We start from the raw sequence: 26047 nt of genomic DNA, 5'->3' as shown, positions 1-26047 counted from the left end.
ACAGACATCTTGGAGAAAGCGCAAACATGCACAGAAGCATTTGAAGATGTGGAGAAAGCACAGGACGAAAACAGAGTGGAAGCACAGAATGCTCTGGCAGGCTTTATGAACCAAGCCCAATCACTCCACCGGCTCATGGACACTTACCTTACAGTACCGGTCTGGGGTTCCCACCCTGCTGAAGCTGTTATACTAATCCAATCTTATTGGGCTGACAAAAACCTGTCTCTCCCTGTATAATGCAGGAGAGAGGCTGCTCACCTAGGTAGCAGCCCTGGTGGGTTCAAATCTGCCCTCTACTTCTCATGGAGGACTGTGAACAGGGGCTCCAGCCACCCAGGTGAATGCCATGGTGTCTGGTGTATAGGGATGGGGAGCTCCCTTGCTTTTGCCTGTGGAAACTGTTCCACATGAATTAACTATTGTTTGAGTGGCAGCAAAACCAATACTCCAGCTATAGGCCAGTGGTTAGGCTAGGTGCTTCAGTTCTAGGAGCTGCAGATTCAACTTCTTCCCCCCAACACCCCACCCTGTTAAGCAGGGTAGGTGTTGAATGCAGCTGTGGTGGGTGTGCCTTGAACTTTCGGCTCATGTCCTCTTGCCTGTGGAAGCTGTTCCACTTTAATTAAATGGTAGTTGGGCCAGCAACTACCTGCAGCTTTCCCTGCAGTCCAGTAGCTATGGTGTGGGAGAGGTGGGTTCATATATGCCCTGGTGTTTGTATACCCTCATCTTTTTGTTAGACTGACTGGGGGGGGGGGGGAGGTAGATGACCTCCCTCTTGCCTGTTGAAGCTGTTTCACATTAATTAAATATGATTTGGCCAGCACCATCCCCACTCTCTAGTGCAATGGTTAGGATACTCACCTGGGGTGTAGGAGATCCTGGTTCAAATCCCCCAGCTGCCTGTTCAGCAGGGGTTTGCACAGGGATTTCCTGCCTCCTTGGTGACATCCTTTGAGATGGGCCATCCTTGTCTGAACCCCCCTTTCTTTCTCAGGAGGCCATTGTCTTCTTGGGACAGGGAGGGGATTTGGACAGGGCTCACGCCCCTGTGACTCTCCCCAGGAGGTGGGAGCCCCAGTTCACACCCCTCAAAAGAGCAGGGGAGTGCCCTGGGGTCTGCCATAGCCTGGGTGTGTATCCTCATCATGGTGGACAAAGAGTGAGTGGGGGGTTTTGCAGCCAGCTGCAATTACTCTTTAATTAAAGCAACAAAAGGCCCTGAAAAATGGCCCTTCTCCAGGGACAAGGGCTTTACCTCATTAGCTAGAGACCTTCTGAGCAGGCACAGTGGGGATTTGAACAAGGGTCTCCCATATGCTAGCTAGCACCCTAATCCCCACACCTTAGGGGGCTTCAGTAGGGTCTGTTGACCCAGTTAATATGTAGTGAAAGTGGAACAGACTCAACAGAAAGGATTAAGGCAGTTCTCCCATCAGATTGCCTCCTAGCCCAGCACTGAAGCTATTCATTTGAGTGGGAAGAGATGAGGTTTCAAATCAAGCAGAAGGGGGAAGTGAACCTAAACCTCCTACAACCATTGAATACTTCCTGTTTGATTTTGATCCTGCCACTCTTGGTCGGCAGGCTTGAGTGTTTTGCACACACCCGAGCTGCTGTTGAACAGGAAACATGTGACCAGAGCTTGGAGGAAGGGCCTGATCCAAAGCCCACTGAAGGCTGTGGAAAGACTCAGCCATCAACAGCCTTGGGATTAGGGCCTAAAACTGGCAGGAGAAGAAAAAGCAGCGGCCGTGCAATGCAGTGCTTGGTGCGGCTGCTGCTCTCTGAAGCAAGTCTTACGAACCCTTCTGTAGCCACGTTCACCTGCCCATCACAGGCATGACTGGCTAACAGCATTTTTGTAAGTCCAAAAACAAAACGGACAAAGGGACCCTCTTACGGGGGTTTATCTCCTTTTAAAACTGCCTTCCTCCCGCCAAAAGAGGTTGAAATAAAAAAGCAGCACCGTTTTCCAGTGTGCTTTATTTAAAAAAAATATTTTAACATCTGGCATAAAATCAGACTATGCCATGATGGTTCATGTAGTAATACAAGGATCTAGCTCCCTTCGTAATATATTGTCTTTTCCCATCTGTGAGCTGTAGATAAGTCTGTTTTCCAGGGGGAAGTGATAGAAAGGAACTACAACCCAAAGGTTTGAATGCGTCCTGGTGACTGGGAATGCAGAGGTGTGTTCTGAATACCGGACAGTTTGAGTGAAGACTACATGTGAAGCAGCATCAAGGTATGCTATTTATAAAGCAGGTGAGGTGTCTTTCCTCTAGTGTAGGTCCGGTGGCTATTTAGAAATCAGAAAACTTCAGCTTTACGGAGCAGTTCACTACGGAACCCCATACAAGTTCAATGCTAATACTGCCCAGGGCCGAGAGCCCACGGAGCAGGGCTGTGCAAACTTAGCGGGGAGAGGGGCTGGGTGTTAGGTCAAGGAAAGGTGATGGTGGTTAGAGGCGTCAGCTCCAGGGTCTGTTCTAGTGAAGGGCGTTGCTCCTGGTATTCAGTGGTATGTCCATTCCTGTGATGGCCATATTCAAACTTAATCCTCAGCTCACCAATCTTGGACTGGGGTAAAATATCTGGGATCCACTCAATAGTGAACGGGGTTGGTTCCTTCTGATCAGGTGATGTGTTGCCTGGGGGAAAAGAAGCAAGAGGAGGTAGCATTTCAGCCGTATCACGCTAACAGTGTATTAGTCAGAGGTAATAAAATGACCTCACAGACAGGGCTGGTTAAAGCTAAGCTGAAAATTAAGGCTGGGTATCTGTAGGCATAGCCAGTCATTTAGATGTCCAAGTACCCAATCTGTGGGCACACCCAGGTTGCCCAAGTGGCATTAATTGTGCCATAATAATGAAGATTGCTTAAAAAATGAACCCCACAAACATGGGCTCAAACCAGAATTCCTGGCCACTTTCGCCACAGAATTAAATCATGTCACCTGAGACTCAATGCCCCACCCTTTCATTAGAATAACATTTACTTGCTTTCAGTTGTTGTCATGTCTGTAAGATTTTTGGATGGGGCCTGTCTAAGGACATGATTATACAGCACCAAACACAGTGGGGCCTCTAGGTACTACCATGATGTAAAACCATCCGCATTTTGCAACAAAAGGGTTTTCTCAGAGGTCTTTAACAAGACGATGATACGAGTGGTGGAGCTGACAGTACTTGGCACTTGATTTCATCCAACACATTTACAAAGGAGGACAAAGCATCACTAGCCCTGTCTAACGCTGGGGACACAGAGGTGAGGCCACTCGCTCACACTGAGGCAGGGTGAAGTTTATCAGCACGAGGCCTGGACACTAGTGGAAATAAGTGGCGCATAGATCTTGTTCCGACCCTCTGCAAGGATGTGAATTTCGTCCACAGAGTCAGTGGTAGAGCTATGAAATTGCCCCGTTCTGTTCACTCCCTCTGAAGCATCTGACCCCAGCCACTGGGCTAGATGGACAACTGGTCTGACCCAGTATGGCCAGATCTAAGGACTCCTCACACACAAATGAACCCAGGTGTCCCGTCTGTTTCTCCCCACCCCCCTATGCTCAGACCACTGGATGACCGTTCTCTCTTTTCTCAAACAAGAGTGGTAGGATCTGGTCAGGAGGTAAGAGCTGCTTTGGTTGATTTCACTCTTCTTCCCTCTGTTATAAACTTACCAACTTTGAGGAAGGTTTTGAGTTCCAAGGGCCGGAGAATCGGCTGCTTCTCCAGGCGCCCGTATGTCTCCGCGATGCTCTCCACTTCAACCTTCGGGCACTTAAACAGCTCATAGGTCCCATCCCGGTTCTGGATGAAGCTGCGTGTGATTTCCAAGGGCATCTTGCAACAGAAGCCAGGCACAGATGATCAGCATAGAGCTTTAGTGGCAGTGCCAAATACAACTACTACCAAGCTGTATTTGGCACTGTCCCTTAGCCTGCAGACTCTCAGGAACAAGGCAGAGTGGGGGTGTACAACCTCAGCTTCACACGCGCCTGCCCACCACCTCCACAGACCCAGAAAGCGGACAGTGGGGGGTAAGCCCATCTGAGCTTACAGTCCCTGCCCAGAGCTCCAGAAGAAAGAACACCCCCCCCCCCCCGAATCCATCACCAAAGCCCTTGCTTCTAAGCTGTAGGAAGTATTCCTGCCTGACCCCAGCTCTGGTGATCAGTTAGTCCCTCTAGCTGAGGCTGGACTAGGCTCGCCTGATCCCTGCTCAAATGTTCCCACCGAAGGAATTCTGCCAAATAATGCTTTCCGCTGATTGCAGACTTTCCAGCTCAGAATCACTCTGTTGTGAAGCAATTGAGGGCCCCAATTCTGCAAACTCTATGGGCTTGTCTGCACTATTAAGGCATTGCCAATATAACTAAACCAGCAGCGCCCCCTAGTGGAGATGCAGTTCTTTTCCAGGTATACTTAAGCCACCTCCCCTCCCTGAATGATACAAGTTATACCAGCAAAAAGACACTTGCTGGTATAAGCTGAGTCTACATAGGGAGGTTTCAGGCTGCTACATGACAAGGCCATGCTGATAAAACTTGGTTGCATAGATCTGACTTTACCCAGGTGAGTAGCCCCATTGAACTCAATGCGTGTTTTTTGCGGGAGCAGTGTCTAGCTCTGCCCTGTCTCCTCTCCAGCCTGCTGACCTAACCAGCTGGGCTCCCTGCTTGGTCTTTAGCAAGGAACCAGGAGAACAAACAGGCCTTACCTCAGGAGTGTCAAATATTTGCTTGACCTGCAGGATGTTGGTAATGTGCCAGGTGTATTTGGAGAAGGTACCCAAGGGAAGGGCATCTTTCCGGACAAAAGCTGTAAACAGGAAGACCATATTACAGATATAGGGCCATCGCTGTTCTATATCCGATGGCTCCATATCCCACCACCAATCCCCAGAGATAGCCAGTGGTCCTTTCATTTTCTTTGTAACCTGAAGGAAGCACGGTGCATTGCAGCCCGACTAACAGTGTACCCCCAACCTCACCTATAGCTTTTATACTCACACTCCCAATACAGGGCCTAAAAACACTAAACTAGTCAGATTTCTGCATGGAAACCACCAGAGATTTCCTGGTGTTTAGATTTCCAAAGCTTTGCGCTTATGAGATCATAAGATCTTGTACCTGTAGTGGAATTAGGCAGCCGTTTCTTTGTGCTTCCTATGGAAATCCTCTGCTGCAGGGCATCGAAGAAAGACTGTGGTATATGGAACACCAGTGGCTCTGGTTTGCCTGCACGTTAAACCAAGAGGAGAAAAAAAAAGGAGCAGTGTGACTGGAAACAGGTGGTATGGGACAGGATATGAATAAAATTCTTAAGTGCTTCTACAAGGATTTGGTTTCACTAGCACAAGAGATAATCAGTTTTGTTTTCCCTTTAAGGTCTTGTCAGATCTCACAAGCTAAGCAGGGTCAGGGCCCGGTAAGTAACTGGATGGCAGACCTCCCTAGCTAACATTGGGTGCTGCAGGAAGGAACGTACCCTCTGCGTCAGTATCAAACCAGTGTCCCAGCATGGAATTAGGGGGCACTGGCCAAATTCCTACTTGGACAATTACATTTTGCCTAACTAAATTGCTCCTGCAATTTCAATGGGCTACGGAGCTTTTTGCTTCTTGCCCTAAATGGCAGTGTAGCATTGCTGTGTGCTGTTAACTAAGCTGCCACATCCACTTTCAGTAGAAGGTGAAATGATTCATGGTTGCGAGGACAGATCTTCAGCTAGTATAAATCCACTGATTTCAGTCTACACCGAGGATCAGTAAATGGGTCCCACTTTACAATAAGATTCCCTTTACAAAGAGTTCATAAATGATTAACAGGTATAATAAACAGTTAATCAATAGCTGTAGAGTCCAAAAAGTTGCTTGTAACCAACTACAATAACCTTCTACTGACGGGCTTTTATATCCGTCCGTAGCACCTTCCTCCCATATCTGTAGCATGCTTCTAACACCACTTATGAACCCATGTACCAAGTGTGAACAAGCAAAGGTTTGTAAAGGACTTTGAGGCCTATCCGAATGACATGCACTATACTGAAGTGATCTAGTTCTCATTAACGTTTGCTGCAGCAGACCCTGACTACCCAGGGTGCATTGGCAACAATGGAGATGTACAGACTACAAATGATGTGCCAGTAAAGGATTTTTGTTTTAAAAAACCTAGAATTCCTGCTGGCCGGAAGAAGTTATTCAGCCACTGGACTGGCTCATAAAAACTGTGCCGAGGCATATCTTTCACCCAACCCCACCCAGACTTTTCAGGAAGAAAATCAGCGATAAGGTTGGTGTTCCCCACACTTGAATTTCCTCAGTACTGGAAAATCTTTGGTTGCTAAAGATCATAATGTTTAAGATCCCAAATCATGAATGGTTAGATTGTCCCTAGTGCTTCCTCAGCGGAGCACCCCGCTGCCCTGCACAGCCAATAAGGCCTACCCAGATTTTGGGTCCAAGTTAGGTGCAGAGCATATCCCTGTGAGCCCATGGGTGGGGAGAGGACAGAGAAGAGCTAGGATTGGATGGAGCTTCGGCCCAGCTTCACCCGCCCCAATCGCGCCACCAGCTGTCAGAGGAACAACTCAATGCACCCTTGTAAGGACTGCAGCAGCGTTCTTTATTCCAGACACACCTCCCCGAACAAGAGCAGAACAGGGGAGGAGCTGTGTATCCGAGATGTCTCCACGGCACAATGCATCCTGCAGCTAATGCACCACTCCTTCGCCTAAAGACACAATCTAGCCTTAAGGACAAAACTCATCCCAGTGCAGAAGGCCAGCACAAAGCCTAGGGTGACCAGACAGCAAATGTGAAAAATCGGGATGGGGTGGGGGTAATAGGAGCCTATATAAGAAAAAGACCCAAAAATCAGGACTCTCCCTATAAAATCAGGACATCTGGTCACCCTAACAAAGCCTCATGCAATAATTCAGACCATGTGTGATGTTTACAGCAGTGGTTCTCAACTAGGGGTACACAGAGGTTTTCTAGGGGGTACTCAACTCATCTAGATCAGTGTCTGGGGGATTGTGACTCCCAGGAGTGGGGGTGTCACAGGATGGGTTTAGGGGAATTGCAAGTGCAGGGCCGGTGTTAGGGGGTGGCAAGCAGGGCAATTGCTCAGGGCCTCGTGCCACAGGGACCCCTATGAAGCTACGTTACATGCTTCAGCCCCGGGCAGTGAGGGGGGCTCGGGCTTCAGCCCTGCCACGCAAGGCTCCGGCTTCAGACAAGGCTCCCAAGTGAAACACAGGCTCAAGTATCACACTGACATGTAAGTACAATATTTATACTCCAGCTGATTTGTAGTTCTATGGGAAAAAGGAGAAAGTCAGCAATATTTCAGTACTAGTGTGACGGTGACACTTTTGTATTTTTGTGTCTGATTTTGTAGGCAAGTCGTTTTAAAGTGAGGTGGAACTTGTGGTACGCAAAACAAATTAGACTCCTGAAAGGGGTACAGTCGTCTGGAAAGTTTGAGAACGACTGCAGAGAAAATCAAGACTGAAGAAAACACCCACATCAAATGAAACGCTTGCCCCACCCCAGCCACATGCTCTTCTCTCTTTGACCCAGCAGATATTTAAAGCTGATCACAACTTACGCTGCTTAACTATTGTTGCTGCTTTAAGAATGAAGCAGCAAGAAGACAAGATTCTAGGCTCTCACGAGGTGGTTCCCAGACAACACTTACCATCAAATTGGTAATGCATGGTTTGATGGATGCGTTCGGTGACACTGGCCAGCCATTCTTGGAAGGACAAGGTCACCTGTGACTCATCCAGCAGCTGATTACAGGCTAAAAGAAAAGGAAACCCTTCATTAAATACAATTGCTCTCTTTAAACAGAGAGGATGAGCATTTTTCACTTCCCCAATGCGGTTCCCAAAGGAAACAATAAGCAATGGAAGGCCACATACATGCTGGATTCACACCAGAAGCTTTCTGTGTGCATACATATATACCAAAGTATATTCAACATTACATTTATCAGACAGTTTCCAGAACTTGATGCCCTTCACTAAATGCAAAGCAGAAATATAGGGTGCAGAGTATGTGAGAGCAATGAACAGCAACATTTCTGCTATGATGAAGAAGACATTGTATCCACTATGCATCCCATTTTCAGGGGGTTATAATTACAGTTGAGTGAATGTTTTTTGACTAATTGTTTTTCTGCCAAAATTATTTTTTTTCGGGATCCAAAACTATTTCTGAATTTGGGTTGAATATGATGAATAGCTTAGGCTGGGGAAGAAAATTCAGAAACATTCTGTTTCAACAGGAACAGAGGGTCCTGTGGCACCTTTAAGACTAACAGAAGTATTGGGAGCATAAGCTTTCGTGGGTAAGAACCTCACTTCTTCAGATGCAAGTAATGGAAATCTCCAGAGGCAGGTATAAATCAGTATGGAGATAACAAGGTTAGTTCAATCAGGGAGGGTGAGGTGCTCTGCTAGCAGCTGAGGTGTGAACACCAAGGGAGGAGAAACACCTCACCCTCCCTGATTGAACTAATCTCGTTATCTCCATACTGATTTATACCTGCCTCTGGAGATTTCCATTACTTGCATCTGAAGAAGTGAGGTTCTTACCCACGAAAGCTTATGCTCCCAATACTTCTGTTAGTCTCAAAGGTGCCACAGGACCCTCTGTTGCTTTTTACAGATTCAGACTAACACAGCTACCCCTCTGATGTTTCAACAGGGTCATTTCAAGACTGAATTTAAAATCAAAATGTTGTCGGCTTTAAAAAACAAACAAATTTTTAAAAAAAAGGTGGAAAATGCCCAAAATGAAACAAAGGACTCAAGACATTTTGGGTCAATTTGATGAAAATATTCACTTTGGCTCCAATCTAACCAGATTTCTTTTTCAGATTTTTTGGGGCAGCCCCCAACCTAAAGAGCCATTATTCACTCAGCTCTACTATTACAAGTCATTGGGGCCCGACAGTTGGCATGTACAGCCAAGTGTTTGTGTAACTTACACACACACCCCTGCAACTTGACACCTGATTTTCAGAAGTGCTGAGCTCAACTCAATGGGAGCTGCAGGTGCTCCGCTCCACAGAAAAATCAGGCCTTTCATATTGCGTATGAACTTTCATATCAACTATATCCCAAAATCAGAGTCGGAACTCAAACCGGCACAGACCTGTGTGTGTGTGGTTCATTTTACATGCTGTGAGAAATTGTATTGAAGTCAGTGGAACTATACACAGTGCATAAAGTTAGGCAAGCATGTAAGTCTTTGCAGGATTGGGGACATAATTACATTTTGCTCAACTAAATCCTCCCTGAAATGTCAATTGGCTGTGGTGCTTTTGCTTCTTGTCCTAAATGGCTGCGTAGTGTCAGTGTATGCTATTAAACAAATTGCTATATCCAATCCAGAATTGAAAGCACTTTCAGTAAAGGGTAAGCACCTGTTATGAGCTGGGAGAAACCTTGCTACACGTTGAATTAAAACCCCATTGAGGTTGATAGGTGCAAACTCACACTTCAGTAAACATAACTGTAATCATAAGCCTCCATCTAAGACAAAAAGTGTGTGTGAACCTGCCCAGTGACTCCTATTTTAGCTGAGGGTGTGTGTGTGTGTGTGTGTGTGTGTGTGTGTACATACAAACAGACAAGGACAGAGGCAAAAAGCAAGATACCCAAGTAAGAGCCTGTATGAACAGCTTGACCCTAGAAAAAGCTAGAGAGTGTGTTTTCGGGTCTAGTGTTGGCCCAAGAGGCTTGAGGACTATAAGCTAAGAAACTGCTCCTTTTGTTCTTGGTTCCTCTTGCATTCACAGGAGCAGGACGTTGTTCGTTCCTTGTGAATACACAAGATTGCATCAGAGAAAACACCAGACTCCATCAATGTCTATTTCCAACTGGAACATTCCCAGGGCCCTGAATTCTAACTGTCCGATTGGGTCAAAAATGGGCAAATTCCTCTTACTACTGCTCGTAATCCCATTGAACTGTAGCAGGATCAGGCCCCCAAATAAGAAAAAGTAAGATGCAGAGACAAGGAACAAAGATATTTTCAGCTGAGAGTTGATGAGATACAAGAGGGAGTCAGAGATTGCAGGAACTGGTTTTAAGCAGAGAAAAGGAAAACTGATTTGTTCGGTCTTTGCTCTCATTTACTTTTTCTAGGAAAGAGCTAGAGTACTAAGAAAAATCTAACAAACCACTGGCAATCATGAATTTCAGGTGAATAAGGAAAATGAATAAATAGGAAAAGAAAACGTTTATTTTATAAGACCCTGATCCAAATACCATTAATGTCAATAGAAAGGGTCTCACAGGTTTCCAAGGGAATTGGATTGAGCCTTAAGTCCCTAAGTATCTATCACGGTAAACAGAAATAATCCTAAATATAGAGAGAAATAAGCGATCCTAAAATGAGAGGTAAATAAACAGTTCTAAAATATACATGTATAAATAACCCAAAGAAAGCCAGGAGTTATTTGAGTTAGTGCCGTTTGCACTTGGTGTGTCCCCAGCCAGAACGATAGTGTTGGCTCTCCCTTACATAGAATACACTGGTGTAACTCTTCTGGCTTTGATGCAGTAACTCAAGAGTAAAGGAGAGGAGAATCAGGCCCCCAGACTTTAGAAGATCAGGAGACAGAACCTGGTTTGTCTTTTTGCACAAATATTTGCCACCGCGTGGTTGTAAAATGCATCTGTTCACTGATTCTGGCAAAGAATCATCTCACACAGACATGCAGCTGGGAGATGACACAAAGACAGTGACAAAGGCCAAAATAAAAACTCAAGTCAGTTTTCTATTCCCATTTGGCCAAACTGTTCAGTTTCATCTTCAACAATTTTTTATGTTATATAAACACAACACTATCCCCGCTACAGACACATTTTTTTTAAAAACTCGGTATGAGAAGGCACAAACCCAAGCAGCTACACAAGAGAGAGTCAGCACCATCTTTCAGACAGACACTGTTATTCAGGTGTATAGTTTTGCCAATATGCAGGAGGAATTACAGAAGAGCAGCATGGAACCATCAATTGCAATAAGAGAGCTTAGGAATATAGGGTCCGATTTTCATTTGCAAACCTGGAGTTATTCCAATGGAGTTACACCAGCGTAGGCAAGAGGAGAATCGGGCCCATAATGTTTCTTTCACATGGGTTAGAACAACTTTGAGCCAAATCACCAGCTGGTGTAAATATGCACGGCTCCATTGACTTCTATAGAGCTATGCTAATTCACCACAATTAAGGATCTGGCCCGTGGTTTGCAGCATTTTTTTCCCCACTCACTAGGTATTTTTGTATTTCTGCTGCTCTTATGGCTGAGCGAAACCGACCGCAGAAATGAAACTTACCTTGTCTTTTTAGTGAAGACGCAACAGCTGGCTTTTTCAGTCCGCTTTTCTTCAGATTGCAGTTGGCTGGATCTTGAGCCAGGAGTGGACTATTTCCTTGTGTACCTTAGGTTCAATTTAAAAAAGCTTTAGCGACACACTCTTTGTAACCTGCAGAGCTAGAATAGTAGCTTCTGATCGTCAAGTTTAACAACTGAGATCCCCAGGGGCTCCATCCTTGCACAGGGATGGAATCGACAAGGTGCTTCCACCTCTAACAACCAGCACTCCAAGTGCACACAGAGACAAGACAGAGGAAACATCTAGTTTCATTGAATCCCGTTAAAAAAAAATCACAGGCCGGTTAGAAGATTCAAATGTTCCTCCAAATCAGCAATGACCTGGTCCAATCTACAGACACCCACTGAAACCCCTATTAAAGAACTGAAATGGTCCCTTACCAGATGCTTCATCTTTTTTCCTCTTTTTTGGTTTGGAAGCAGTGGGCTCGCCAGCCTGCACGGTGGATTCAGGATGGCAAACTAACTGGGGCACTCTGATCCCTTTGAGACCTGGAAAAAACAACCCTTGAGTCTTTATAACTAATCAATTATAATTAAGCGCTAGGTTAATGCAACATCCCTGCCCCCATCCTGCAAACATGTATGTGCATGCTTAAATTGACAGACGTGCATAATCCAACTAAACTCAGTGGGGCTACCCACGTGTGAGGTTCCTTATCTGAAAGTGCAAGATCTAAACTTAGTCTGTATTTTCAAACATTCACAGCTTTGATCATTTCTAACCATTTCTCCCTCTCCACGTTAATAAGGGGCCTGTTTCTGCAAATCCTTATTCACCACACAAGTAAGGATCTTGGACTGTCAATAAGCCACATATCCAGAGTCCAGCTACCTTGAGTTACAGGTGTGAAAAAAATATGTAGCAGCTTTTAGAGTGAGAAAAGAGCTTCCTTCCCACGTGTACATGACTGTTAGAATTAAAACAAACAAACAAACAAACAAACAACTTTGGTCATCCCCAAAAGAGAATTGTTTGACAAGTTAAAAGTGAAAATAGGGTGAGGGATTGAGGGGAAGGAGTCATAACTAAAAGCATTTGCCATTTTAACAATAACACTTGCTACTAAGGAAATGCTAGGATATTAGAGGTGGCGGGGGTGACGTTGGAGGGGCAAATCAAAAGGAATACAGACATGGATAAGAATCATAGAACCATAGAATATCAGGGTTGGAAGGGACCTCAGGAGGTCACCTAGTCCAACCGCCTGCTCAAAGCAGGACCAATTCCCAACTAAATCATCCCAGCCAGGGCTTTGTCAAGCCTGACCTTAAAAACCTCTAAGGAAGGAGATTCCACCACCTCCCTAGGTAAGTAAACTTAGGTCTCCATTCCTTCTGTGTGCGGCAGCTTTTGCTTCCATATTAGCGATCCTAACTAATATCAAACCACAACACATCTCTGTATGGCCGGCACAACAGCTACTGTATTCAAGGCAAGATTCATTCATTCTCAGTGCAAACAGATACAACTCTGACTTCAATAGGAACTGTACCTGCTTGCACCAGGGTTAGCTGATTTCCAAAATACGGCTGACAGGATTGCTTTGTAATTTAAGAGGTAATGAACTCAATAGGCCAATTCCTCTCCTGGGGTAGCCCCAGCAGGTTAAACGGTGTTACATGAGAGATTAACCAGGCCCAGTATGTACATGTTGGCAAAATGGTAGTGAAAATGGACATGGTAATGGCTGAGCAATAACCATAATACCTTGCACTTCTTTAGCACTTCTCACCCAAAGATCTCAAAGCACTTCACTAATCACTTAAGCCCCCAAAGTTACTAGGTATGATCAGTTCTATTTTATAGATGGGGAAAGTGAGGCACTGATGGGTTAAGAGACTTACCTAGGGTCATGCAGCAAGTCAGCAGCAGCATTAATGCATGTTAATATAGTTTGGCCAGTTAGAGCCTGGTTCCGATCATACACCAATTTCACACCACCTAGCACAATGCGACCTTGATCCGTGACGGGGGTTCTCCCCTGCTCCCCAATACAGATAATAATTTACACTGGTGTAGCACCAATGCGTAGTTTTGTTCCTGATCTTAATTACACTGGCATAAATCAGAATTAGTCCCGTAGGGCCAACTTTTTGAAAGGTATTTAGGCCCCTAAATTTAGTAAGGGTATTTATGCTAGATGCCAACTGGAATTTTCAAGAGCACCTCGGTGCCTAACTCCCATTATCTAACTTTAGGCCCCTAAATACCGAGCAAAATCAAGCCCTTAATGTTCACGTAGCCAATCTGGATTAGCTAGATGTTGGAAATAATTAGTTTACTCAGCTTCCACACAAGTGTTCTTTTATTAGTCCAAAAGCCACTTGATGTAGATTACCTCCAAAATACAAATACAAACATATACCCACTTTTACACTATGTCCTAGTGACAATATAGTTAGAAGCACTGGCCAAATACTCACAACAGTATACTTTGGGAGATACATTCATGTCACGGCATGACTCCAGAAGGGGAAGGAACAGCTCTGACAAAGAAACCCCTAAAGCCTTGCTTTTTATATACTATAATAAATGACATTATTGCTGGTTACTGGACCTTAGCTAAATCCAGAAGAGGCAGCTTAGGGCGGAATTTTGTCCTTTCCCTTCCACTGAAGACCTGATGAACCTCATCAAAGTTTTCTGTCCAATTAAGCGTGTTACCTCAACCCAAACCTTAAAGAAGATAACCCTGGTATTTCAAGGGTCACTACCGATTAAATACAAACAATCCTTCTTTCTCATCCTCTCTTCTTCTGGCCACATAGTTTGGGCTTGTCATCCAAACTCAGGTTAAAACTATCATTCATCCAGGCCCGATGGAGGTCTATATTCCTATCCTAGTGAAACTTTTTAACTTCTCCCAAACCAGGCATCCTTCCCTGCAAAATAAAGAACGTATCCACTCTAACCCAGGCCAGTAAGGAGCTTTCAGAGCCTGTGAGAATAGATTCTTTCAAAGCCAAAACAGCACAGTGCTGTATTTAAGCAGGTTGATTAGACAATCATCTCTTAACGTACATCACTTACAGGCCCAAATCCACCTCCCTACCCAAAAAAACCCTTTAAAGCCCATTAGACTTGTGTACCCATAACCCCTGAATGGAGAGATGCTCCCTCCCAGTTTAGCTACCCCAAAAGAAACACTCATCTGCCTCCCACTCCTGGGTTCTTGATTTTCTTCCACATAAGACAGCCCAACAGGAAGGAAGCCAGCCAGCAATGATCCACTGTGCTACTGCCTCTGACTCAGTACTCCCACCCAGACCATCCACGTAAGGTTTCTGCTTCCTCTTCTAAAGTAAGTTACGTACATGGGGATGAGGTGGGTAATCAAGCCCGGGAAGGGGGCGATAGCCCCCTGTGGTTCTGATCTGCTGCAGGCCACATTTGTTTTCTGAGCCGGAGATAGAAATGCTCAGCAGCCGGCATGGTTTAGCAGTCGTCAGATGGGGGAACGGACAGCAGCGTTCAGGCAATCCATCCCCATGCAGACACTCCCCATCAGTTGGAATACTGCTCACCAAACCCTGCGCTCTCTCATTTCCCCCACCCGCCCCGCCATCTTCTTTCACTCGCTTCGTCATTCTAAACCTCCCCGCAGGCCCACCCCTGCCCTAGCCCCGCTTACCGCTGGAATCATAACTGAGGAAGTCCGAGAACTCCTGCGCCAGGGTCTCATCGCTGGCAAAGGCAGAGATGCAGGCGAAGAAGTGAATGCATCTCTGGGCAGCCTCTTCCTTGGCAGAGCTGGCCTTGCTGGATTTCAGAGTCTGGCACGAGCAGAGAAACCTGTGCTCTGGCACATTCTTATTGCTCATCTTCTGAGCAAAGGAGGCGTGGAGATAACCCAAGCTGTGCTTCTGACTGGCCTTGCACTTCACTACCAGGATGTTCTTGGTAATCCTTTGAACCAGGGGGCCGGTGGGCTCCGTTGCCAGCTGCCAGATGGTTTGCTTAGTTTCAGGGGAGGCCTGCATGGAGTTTAAGATGGAGCTTTTCAAGGTCAAAGGGGTGGCCTCGGTCTGACAGTTCACAGCCAGCTTGATGTGCTGGCACTGGTTTTCCACCACGCCTTGAGTGGCTGCCTTCAAACACGACGGGACATAGCAGCGTCCGGAGCTGAGCTGCGTGATGATGGTTCCATCCACAGTCTGGATGGTTGTCTCTGAAACCCCCAGCTCCACAAAGCACCGGTAGTCTGGCCCCCGGTCTCTCTGCCGTACCGAGTAGATCTGCAGATCCGAGCCTGTGATGATCTTCACGGCGTCGACGCCAGGCTGCTTCCGAGCGCCGTAGCGAAAAATCGTCCCGCAGGTTTTGTTCTTGCAGCTCAGCCCTCGAGTGCCGTTGTAAGTGCCGCAGCGGGGACATTTCCTTATTCCCCTGAGCGTAGCTTTTCCCAAGTCCGATAAGAAGGCTGGGACTTTAGTCCTCACTGAGTTTGGGTCCATCCTGCAGGGAGCCTGAAACATCAGAGAACTCAAGAAGTCAATCAAACTGGATCTCCTGCTTCACTCCCTAGCTGCTCATATTATTATTATTTGTATTACAATCGCATCTTGAGGCCACAACGGAGCTCAATGCCCCAGTGTGCTAGGAGCTGTACAAACACATAGTGAGAGACAGCCCCTGGCCTCAGCAGATCAACAGACAAAAGATGGGAAACAGAGGCAGAGAGAGGGGAAGTGACTTGCCCAAAATCACATGGCAGGTCAGTGGCAGAGCTAGGAACAGAATCCAAGGATTAAAAATTATATTTCAAAGAGTGTCCTTACCTGTGTTGTTCATCACAGCTTCTCTTAATCAAAGAACTGAAAAGAATTTAGGACTAATCTACAAAGGGTCCCCATAGATGCAGTCAGCCTCATGCATACATAGCCACTTTCCAAGCTGAGAGACTTGGATTGTGTGAAGCGGGGCAGCCACCAGCATATTCGTCGCCATGTCATCTAACCTGAAGAGCAGCACTAAAGGTGGGCTGGTGTTTTCAAACCCATGACGGGGATCTGGATGCCCTATTCCCCTCCATTTCCTTGAGAACTGGGTGTCCAAATCCCTTATGCAGCTCTGAAAATCTCAGTCACGTTAGTTAAAATAGTGGTGGCCGATTGATCCTAGTGCTTCTTTAGCTGGAGGTGATGGTGGGAGCTCTTTCAAAAAAAACGTATAGCCCGAACATGATGCCGTGTGTGAGCCAGAGAGACAACGCTGTCTCTCTGGCTCACGCACGGCATCATGTTCGGGCTATACGTTATTTTAAGTCTCTTCAGTCCAGGAGAAAATAAAGTTTAAAGACACCTACTATATCAATAGGGCCCTTCATTTTTGTTTTTTATTTTATTCAATTTTCCCTGGGAATTTACTGGTGTTTATTACTACAACAAAAAGAGGTGAAAATCGGTGGAAAAAACTATTAATAATTTTTCTGAGTAAATATCAGGGTTTATTTAGGTGGACAGAAGGATGGGGGGGGGAAGTATGCAGTAGATTAATGCTTTGATGAATGGAATTTAATGTGGTTTGCTGCAGAACTAAAACAGAACTCAAAACACAGTTTCTCCTCTGAGTTTAAGAAAACCATATCGCTCTAATAAACAGTTTGCTGTTGTAAACACAGAACTATTAGCCAATAAATATTGACATTTAAGAATTGAGTCACATCATTCGTAGCGCATACATTCCACTTCATCCTTTCCTCCTGTTTTTGTTTTTAAACTTTCCCTGTGTGCTGAAACACATGCTGATACCAATTTTCATTTTCTTCCCATTTTAGTGGGTCAGATCTTTAAACCGTTCCCTGCTAACAGCTTGAAATGTGTCCGTGGTGGGCGTGAGATTCATCAGTACGTTCAGATGTGCAGGCACTTCAGGGCTTGCGTGGGTGCCTGTTTGTTTATTGTGTGCTTCTTCTAGTGTTACTACCACAGGCTGCTTTGCATATACACACAGACTAATGTATTATCATAATAAGATGCAATGCATGCGACATATGTATTTTCCTAATAAAGCAAGTTATTTTCTATATATTTGAATGATACAACAGTAGGATGAAAAACGGAAAAAAAACTAATAATTTTTTTGTAAAACCCAAGATTTTTTCAGTAAAAACCAGTTTAAATTGAAAGCAAAGGAGCCTATATATCCATAATACTACTCCGCCCACCCTGTGGCCTGGTCTACACACAGTTTTATACTGGTATAATCATTTTGATTAGAGGTGTGTGAGTTTTACCAATTATACCCAGTGTTACCTCAACATAAAGGTGCCTTATATATATAAGCTACCAGTATAACTTACTCCTGTTCCCTCTGTCCCATATGGGAAAAAGCTATACCAGTATAAGCACTTTTATACTGGTATAAATGCATCCACATGAGGAGGACGGTACTGTATTACCTATACCCATATAATGAAAGCAGTATAACTTTTGTGTGTAGACAAGGTCTGAACTTAAAACTCTGATCAGAATGGCATTGCTATGATATTCTTACTAAGTAGGGATCTCATCTTTCAGCCCTGACTCAGAAGTAGGTCTGCTAAAGACACAGAGCCTCCCCCCTCTGGGAGTAAATCAGGAATAACTCCATTGATGTCTGTGTTAGAGGCAAATCAGGCCCCACGAGACAACTCAGAGTTAAGGCTGCAAGGATCAGGGTCTTGACCCTTTGCTAGCAATCTGGATAGTACTCTAAGCACCAGGGCCCCTCAAAAGTATATAGGCATCTAAATGGGATTGTAATGCAGGTAGGGACATCTTTACCCCAATATAACGCTGTCCTTGGGAGACAAAAAATCTTACCGCGTTATAAGTGAAACTGCATTATATCGAACTTGCTTTGATCCACCGGAGTGCGCAGCCCCCCCCGACCCCCAGAGCACTGCTTTACCACCTTATATCCGAATTCGTGTTATATTGGGTCACGTTATATCGGGGTAGAGGTGTATCTAAATATCTTTGATGATCTGGGCCCAGGTGTCAAATGCGGGCAGAGTTGTCTCAGCTCTTCTAAGGCAGAAACACTGACTTCTATACAGCTTGTTATAAGGGGTCTTTTTAATGTGTCCTTTAAATAGATATAAATCTCCTTTCTCCTCTGCATGGACATTAACAATCCCCCAGCAGCTTTCAAAGTGTAAGGGTTTGCTCCAGGCTCATGGCCAAAGTCTGCTCACTCCCCACTGCTGCAGAGTGAGCTGTGCACTGGTTCTCTGTAGGACAGCTGGCCTCCTGCCATGATGGCAGCCTCCCCTGTCTGTATGGGGCTGACAATGAGAGTTCCGTATGTGGCTTGCAGGAAGTAGTCAATAGCAAACTGAATTTGGAAGGAGGAAAGGCACTTAGAAATGTAAGGGTACATCCTTAGTGGTTATTAAGAGAGTGCAAGTCAGTCCTGTGTGTAGCAGTGAATAGGGGGAATGACATGAAAGATAAGGTGAATATGAGAGCAGGAAAACGGATTAAAAAAATCAGTAAGATGAGGGAACAGTTGTGCAGAGCCCTGAAGGTGAAGATATGGGGTGATCAACTATTTTCCACATTTGATTATATATATAATCTGTGGGCATTACAGCTGGAGTTCCCAGCATGCTGGGAGGTGCAGACAAAAAAGTCAACGTTATATACAACAGGCTTATAAATCCATCTCTGCCTCCACCCACACCACCACAATGTCACCCAATAATGCTGCTGACGCTTCCTTCAGAGGAAAAGCAACATAGGCCATAAGTTGTACTCACATCTTCAGCTAAGAATGTCTCATGTGGGCTCTATGTTTGGGGGGAATGGGAAAAGGTGCGATCTGATGCTTTCAAGTCTTCCTGGAATTCTGACCAGTGTCTAGCCTCTAAATTTTAGGTGTCATAATAAAGAAGTTCCGTTTGATGTGTTGGTGGCAGACTGTCATGCTGTTGCTGTGAGGGCACAACAGAGCAGAGCTGCACAGAGGGTGAAACCTGGATCTACAATTAATGCAGCAGAAAGTGACCTTTGGAACACACTGGACATCCAGGAGTAGAATGTATAAGGCTAGGACTTTGGCAAAAAAATGAGAGGACCAAGTGATCTAATGGCTTTTACTATACAAAATGAAATAAACTAGGCTAGGCAGAATCAAATTTTATTTATAATTTTGACTGGTAATATCAATGGTTCGTTGTAAGCTTTTTTAATTTTTATCTATTTAAATTTTCACAGTTGCAGGAAATTATGTGGGGGAGAGGGGAGGACCAAAATGATTTAATGACAGTAACTGTTGAGATTAAAAGTTAAAGTTTTATAACTGTTAAATACAAATTGTCAACGTCACATGTCAAAATACACAAAGTAAATACCCTTAAGTCAAACTCTAGTAAGTTCTCAAATAGTTCTTTTCTTACTTTGCCTATCTGTACATTTTGATCATTAATGAAAATAGTTTTGCATTGACTTCAGTGTACAGTGAAATCGACATTTACCGATAATTATCCCAAAAAAATCTCATTGTTCCAAGTCTAAACATAGCCAAAATGACTAGGTCAGAGAACAAATCCTTACTGAGACCATTAGCAATAGCCCAATGAACTTTGGCAGATTTCAGTTTTCTTACAATGTTTTGTAGGTGGGAAATTGAACTGAGTCCTCGCCAACTACACAAACACTATGCACTGAGACCTATTCACCTATTTGTGCTCAGAGCTATCTTATGATGGAGCAAAGGATGATGTTAATTTATTTCACAGGATGTGGACCTTGTCATAAGTGTTATTATTTGTCCGTTCAGTGCCAGCAATGTGCATGTGGATGATTTAGGTTGGGGATTGGTCCTGCTTTGAGCAGGGGGTTGGACTAGATACCTCCTGAGTCCCTTCCAACCCTGATATTCTATGATTCTATGATATTCTATGACAAAAGATGAGAAACAAAAATAAAGCCATTTCCTGTGCCAATGAGCTTCCAATCTAAGCAAGACAGAGTCGACACTGGGAACCAGATGAAGAAATAAGTTGGACATTTGTTTTTATTTGTATGGTAATATTGTCGACTCACTTGTAGGCATTCAAAGAGATGAGGGCTGAGGAAGGATTTTAATGGAATAAGGCTGGCAATATGACAGATTCACCAAGGACTGAATGAGAAGTTATGGAACTTTGAAGAACAGCTACCAAACATGTACAAACTTGGCTCTGGTAAAGTAATCCTATAATGGTACAAATTCAGAGGAATCTCTATTTTGTTATTTATATATATATAAAAAACCAGCATGCAGCTGATACACAGAGATAATAAGAGCTCAGAAAATACTGAAGAAGGAAATGTCATATAGTTTGAAAGATTATTTTGAGGGATTATTTGGTCTTTGTTCCTTGATTTATATTTAAAAGATGCAGATGAAGAGCACAGAAGTACTATGTAAGCAGTGTGTATGAATGCAGTTGTTTGCTAGGTGTCTTTCCTTCCTTAAACACACACGCCTTGAATTAAATAAAAAGATAATTTACAAGCTAGACTGAACAGATGGATCCAAATCATTTACAGTTTTTAGATCTTCCTAAATTAAGTGAGTCCAAATTTTGCTGCACTGTCAATATGCCAGGAGCCCGAGGGCTGTCCCTATTTAGCATAATCATGAAGCAGTTTGCATCCAGCCTCTAATACAGAAGGTTAGTTGGTACATCAGATGAGTCAGAGCACACGATATCCTGATCCAGCATTCTTTGGGATAAAGTTCCTTTCGCTTTGCCACTATGAATTGATTACATGAACGTGAGGCAAAAATATTGTTATATAACAACCTCTGCACCATCACATCACCAAATATTGAAGAAGTTGTTGTGTAGATTGCTATAGCATAACATCATGGTAACTCAATGGCTACTCTAGGCATTTCTGGCAACAACAAACAAACAAAAAAACCCCACTGTTGCTAACACTGGGAGTGCTGGTGTTTACAGTAAAGACACTAAAATAGATAAGGCTCCCAGTGTTTTTAAAACCCTATCATTTGGCAGGTGCTCAGATCAGGGTTAGACACCACAATGCTTAAAGTGACCACAGGCGATTTGTCTATCTGTACTAAAACTATCACAGATCTGCATTACTTTTAACAAAAATGAGCAAGTTTTACCAACCCTCCCACCCCCAAAACCCTTGGGTAGTCACAGCCTCCGATGGTTGGAGGATATCACATTACAGCACAGGTTGACCTGATAGTGGCATTTCATGGTGATGCCACATCATGATACAAAGGTTTGTGATTTCCCAAGTGTTTTGATGTTTACAATGCAGCAACAATGCACAGAGCTGTTGTGAAGTTACCATAAAGATGTCTTCAAGGCATCATCACATCACTATGCCAAATGATATGACATCACAATACAATGATGCCACGAAGATAATAAAGGATCCACAACCTGGTCATGTGCACCTCTACATCATCACATCAAGAGGCCAAACACTGTGATGTGATACTGATGTCATACCACAGTGACTTCATGGCATCACTTGGTACCAAACGTAGCCACATGCACTGCGGCATCTTTACATTGCGGTGTCACAGTGACTGCAGAGATGACACAGCATAGTGCCACAAGGGTACATGCATCACAGCACCATAGCGACACTGATGACATCACACAAGCGGTATCACAGCACCACGGTTACACTTCTGTGTCACCATGGCACTGATAACATCACAGAGGTGCATGTGCTGCAGCACCATGGTTACACCGATATATCACAGCGACATCGATGATATCACACAGGCGCATGCGCCGTATCACCATGGTTACACCTCTATGTCACAGCGACATCAATAACATTACACAGGCACATGCACCGCATCACCATAAACCGATATATCACAACGACATCGATGACATCACATGGATACATGCGGCGCAACACCATGGTTACCCCGGTTGTGTCACAGCGACATCAATGACATCACATGGGCGCATGCGCCGTAGCACCATGATTACCCCGGTTGTGTCACAGCGACATCGATGACATCACATGGGCGCATGCGCCACAGCACCATGGTTACCCTGGTTGTGTCACAGTGACAGTGTTGCTGATGTCACATTGGTGCACGTGCTGCAGTGATGTAAGGAGGGTGCTTGCGACAGCATCGACGACACATACTGATGTCATCACCTCTCCCATACCAGGGCCCGGAGAAAGGGGCCTGAGGCCCCCTATCATCCCCCCCCCATTATTTCCCAGTATCCTCTTCGGCCTCCCTGATGTCATTTCCTGTTCCGGGGGGGGCCACAGCCGGGCCTCTCCTGAGCGAGACCTCGTCCTCGCGTCGCCCTTACCTGGGCGGCCTCCCCAGGCCTCGGGTCCCAGCCGGGCCGCCTGCGAGGGGAGTCAGCGAGCGGCCTCCGCCATGGCTCCTTACAAACGGCCAGCGGGCTTCGGCTGTAACGGCAGTCCCCATTGGTCGGTCGTCCGTCACGTGGTGGGCAGGCTGAGCATGACGGGAAGTGTAGTTCCGCCTGGCAGCTGTTGGCGGGGTAGCTCGCTTGTAATTGACTAAGGCGCTGGGACGAGTGAGCTCGCTCTGGCTCCAGCTCAGTAATGCGTGGGAGTGTAATTAATCTAATTAATGAATGAGCGTGAATTAGCATGCCCGTGAGTTAATGGGTGCGAGTGTAATTAGCACGAGTGGATGAATGAGCCAGTATGATCAGGGACCTAACTCCAGTATCCCTAAACCAGCAGTTCTCAAACTTTTGCCCTGGTGACCCCTTCTGCATAGCAAGCCTCTGCGTGCCAACCCCCACCCCTTATAAATTAAAAACATCTTTTAGTATAGTTAACACTATTATAAATGCTGGAGCCAACACAGGGTTTAGGGGTGGAGGCTGACAGCTCATGACTCCTCCCCTTACCCCCCACATAATAACCTTACAACCCCCAGATCGAGAACCTCTGCCCTAAATCTAGCAGAGGCTGGGACTGGACAAGGGATAGGTCACTCGAAATTGTCCTGTTCATTAGCCCTGAAGCATCTGGCCAGTCGGAAGACAGGATACTGGGCTCAATGGACTGATGCAATATGGCCATACTTAATGCGACTGCTAGCTGGTCTATGATATGAAGTTCACTGGCATAGTTATGTCTCTCAAGGATGAACTCCACACCCCTGAGACACATAGCTATGCCACCAGCTTAGACAGTGCTAGCTCAATGGAAGAATTCCTTTCCTCCTTTGGGGGAGGTGGATTACTTGTACTAACAGGAGAACCCCTCCCAACAGCATCTATACCAGGGGTCGGCAACCTATGGCACCTGTGCCAAAGGCAGCACGCAAGCTGATTTTCGGTGGCACTCACACTGCCTAGGGTCCTGTCCACCGATCCAAGGGGCTCTGTATTTTAATTTAATTTTAAATGAAGCTCCTTAAACATTTTAAAAACCTTATTTACTTTACATACAACAGTAGTTTAGTTATATATTAGAGACTTATAGAAAGAGACCTAAAAACATTAAAAGGTATTACTGGCACGCAAAACCTTTATTCAGAGTGAATAAATGAAGACTCGGGACACTACTTCTGAAAGCCTGCCGACCCCTGATCTATACCGACATCCTTAAGAGCATTACCACTGTAGCTGTTTAAGTATAGATGTAACTTTGTCAGTGAGTTAATGGGGAGTGTAGCTGAGTGTGAATTAGTAATTATGTCACAGTGGGTGTGTAGAGGTGTAGATGTGAATTTGGGCTTGCCTAAATAAGAAAATTTGTACCATTTATGATACTGTACCAACATAATTAAACCACCAGGACCTATCGCTATAAAACATGCATGAACAGTTGTTCCAGAATAAGTGGCTTTTTGCAATTTAGCTTAATCGCTTTTCAAGGTCAGATGAACTAAAGACCACCCCCACATGCTTTTATACCAGAATAAGGGTGGTCATAAGGGCACTTATAGTGGCATGGGGCTTTAAAATCACACTTTACAGGGGTGTAACTTTCCCCAACAAGCCCAGGATTGTACTTGAGTTTAGGGAGAAAAACCTCATTAAAAGCACACTGTCACTTGTGTTAGTGAATTATACATTCAGAGTGGCCTCAGGGCCAGATCTTCAGAAGCATTTAGGCTCCTAACTTCCATTGATTTCACTGGAAGTAAGAAGCCTAAATAACTGTGAATCTGAGCTTAGGTATTCACAAGTATTGCCAACCCCAACTATCCAAAAATCATGTCAGGTACCCCTAAAAATCATGAGATTAGTTTAAAACTAATTTTAAAAATAAAAGGTGTTCTTTCATTTGACATCTAACTTTGAAGCTTACTGGTACAGCTTGGTCAAGCTTTTCTCTAACACAGAGCTGGAATTTCTTCTCCCCCCAATAAAAGCTGAGGATTCCAAGAGCTATGGTTTCAAGATAAACAAAGCAAGACTCTTTGTACAATCATGAGAGGTGGCAAGAGTGTGACCCTTTCTAAAGCAGTAACACCATGGTGCAGTGTGGGAACGTGGGTTTTTCCTGTATAAGTCTCCAATGCATCACTGTCTTCGTTTGGTCCTCAGATATATAGTTATAAGAAGTCATTCACAAAATTCCTGTAGATAAATGAAGCAACAATTATCCAGCTACATACTTACCCTACAGGGAGCAGCAAAACTACTGCAAGTGTAGGACTGGAATGAGAGTTAAATTATATTAAGTCGGTAACAGAACATGGCCCTGAGATTTACAAAGGACCCAGGCATGAGCAAGAGCCTCTAAGTTCCTATGGTGTTAGAAAAGTTTCAGGCTGAAAAAATTCCTATGTCTAATTCCCCCAATTACCAAATATTAAAATAGTGTGCCACTCATATATCCGTTTGCCAGCAGTGCTGATGAGCTATTTTACTAGTCTACTCTAGTCTGGTGACAGTGAAACATAGGCCACATTCTTATTGTCAATGGGCATTATGCCTGCAAAAGAAATGCCAGATCAGCCTCCTAGTATTTGACAACAGTTAGAGCTTGGGCATGCTAGAGGCTAAGCATTGTCAGCCAATGCCACTTACATTGGTAAGGGGATTGCATCTTTTGTGACTAGAGAAGCAGAGACTATTCATTACTTTAATGCAAATTCTATTATAGATTTTCTATATTAAAATTAAGTAGTGCTCATAAGCTGATTTTGTTACTTGGAGAGGAAGGTAAGTGACAAACTGGTTATTTGAAGACTTCTGACTAGAAATACTTAAATTAGTTTATCCATGACCTCTACCCTAGACACATGCACAAACCATTAATTGATTCACAAGAGGGAACAATCCAACTAAAAGCTAACAAGTTGTGAAAGTGACATCAAGCTCACCCCATCTTTGGTATGGCGCTCCTAAAGGATTGGGCAGCATGCTTTACTAATATCACTGCATAAACAAATATTTTGTTTGAAGAGTAGAATTTAATTCCATCCCATAGGATGTACTGAATTACTAAAATGCTGCATATAGCTATTGGTGAGTCATGTAACAAGAGTACTGGTCAGGCATGCTGGGCCAAAGGGAACACAAATATGAAATCACGAAAATTATATGTATCAACACAGTACCCGGGCTACACCTTTAAGCACAAAAATTCAGAGCCAGTATGATCTCCCTCTGAGGAAACAGGAAAACCACTCACTGCCAG

The 26047-nt window shown here is 44.6% G+C and overlaps 1 protein-coding gene across 4 annotated transcripts; it reads right to left on the bottom strand.

Moving 5' to 3' along the window:
* Positions 1-1970: 1970 nt before the first annotated feature.
* C2H2orf42 (chromosome 2 C2orf42 homolog) lies at positions 1971-22833 on the bottom strand. 4 transcript variants are annotated; one of them, XM_034761758.1, is made up of 9 exons: positions 22723-22833; positions 15055-15889; positions 11801-11911; positions 11361-11465; positions 7710-7814; positions 5139-5246; positions 4727-4827; positions 3687-3849; positions 1971-2657 (listed from the first exon to the last, which is right to left on the bottom strand). In XM_034761758.1, the coding sequence occupies exons 2-9, from the start codon at positions 15875-15877 to the stop codon at positions 2449-2451; spliced, it is 1725 nt and encodes a 574-aa protein (XP_034617649.1). In that variant the 5' UTR covers positions 15878-15889; positions 22723-22833; the 3' UTR covers positions 1971-2448. The 4 variants fall into 4 exon arrangements, with proteins under 4 accessions (XP_034617649.1, XP_034617650.1, XP_034617651.1 ...); XM_034761759.1 differs by lacking the exon at positions 22723-22833 and adding an exon at positions 22384-22710; XM_034761760.1 differs by lacking the exon at positions 22723-22833 and adding an exon at positions 16202-22309.
* Positions 22834-26047: the final 3214 nt, after the last annotated feature.

The sequence above is a fragment of the Trachemys scripta genome, chromosome 2 (genome assembly GCF_013100865.1).
Source record: "Trachemys scripta elegans isolate TJP31775 chromosome 2, CAS_Tse_1.0, whole genome shotgun sequence".
Lineage (NCBI taxonomy): Eukaryota > Metazoa > Chordata > Testudines > Emydidae > Trachemys > Trachemys scripta.
The sequence above is the reverse complement of the archived record's forward strand: the minus strand, read 5'-3'. Positions and strand labels throughout refer to the sequence as shown.

What these genes read in the sequence shown, in the direction of transcription:
- C2H2orf42 (XM_034761757.1), bottom strand. Translation starts at nt 15,898, where the DNA reads ATGTTTCAGGCTCCCTGCAGGATGGACCCAAACTCAGTGAGGACTAAA. An exon ending in GAAAAAAGATGAAGCATCTG is followed by an intron (nt 11,466 to 11,800) that starts GTAAGGGACCAT and finishes ATTGAACCTAAG; the next exon opens with GTACACAAGGAAATAGTCCA. An exon ending in CAAAACCTTCCTCAAAGTTG is followed by an intron (nt 2,658 to 3,686) that starts GTAAGTTTATAA and finishes CTTTTCCCCCAG; the next exon opens with GCAACACATCACCTGATCAG.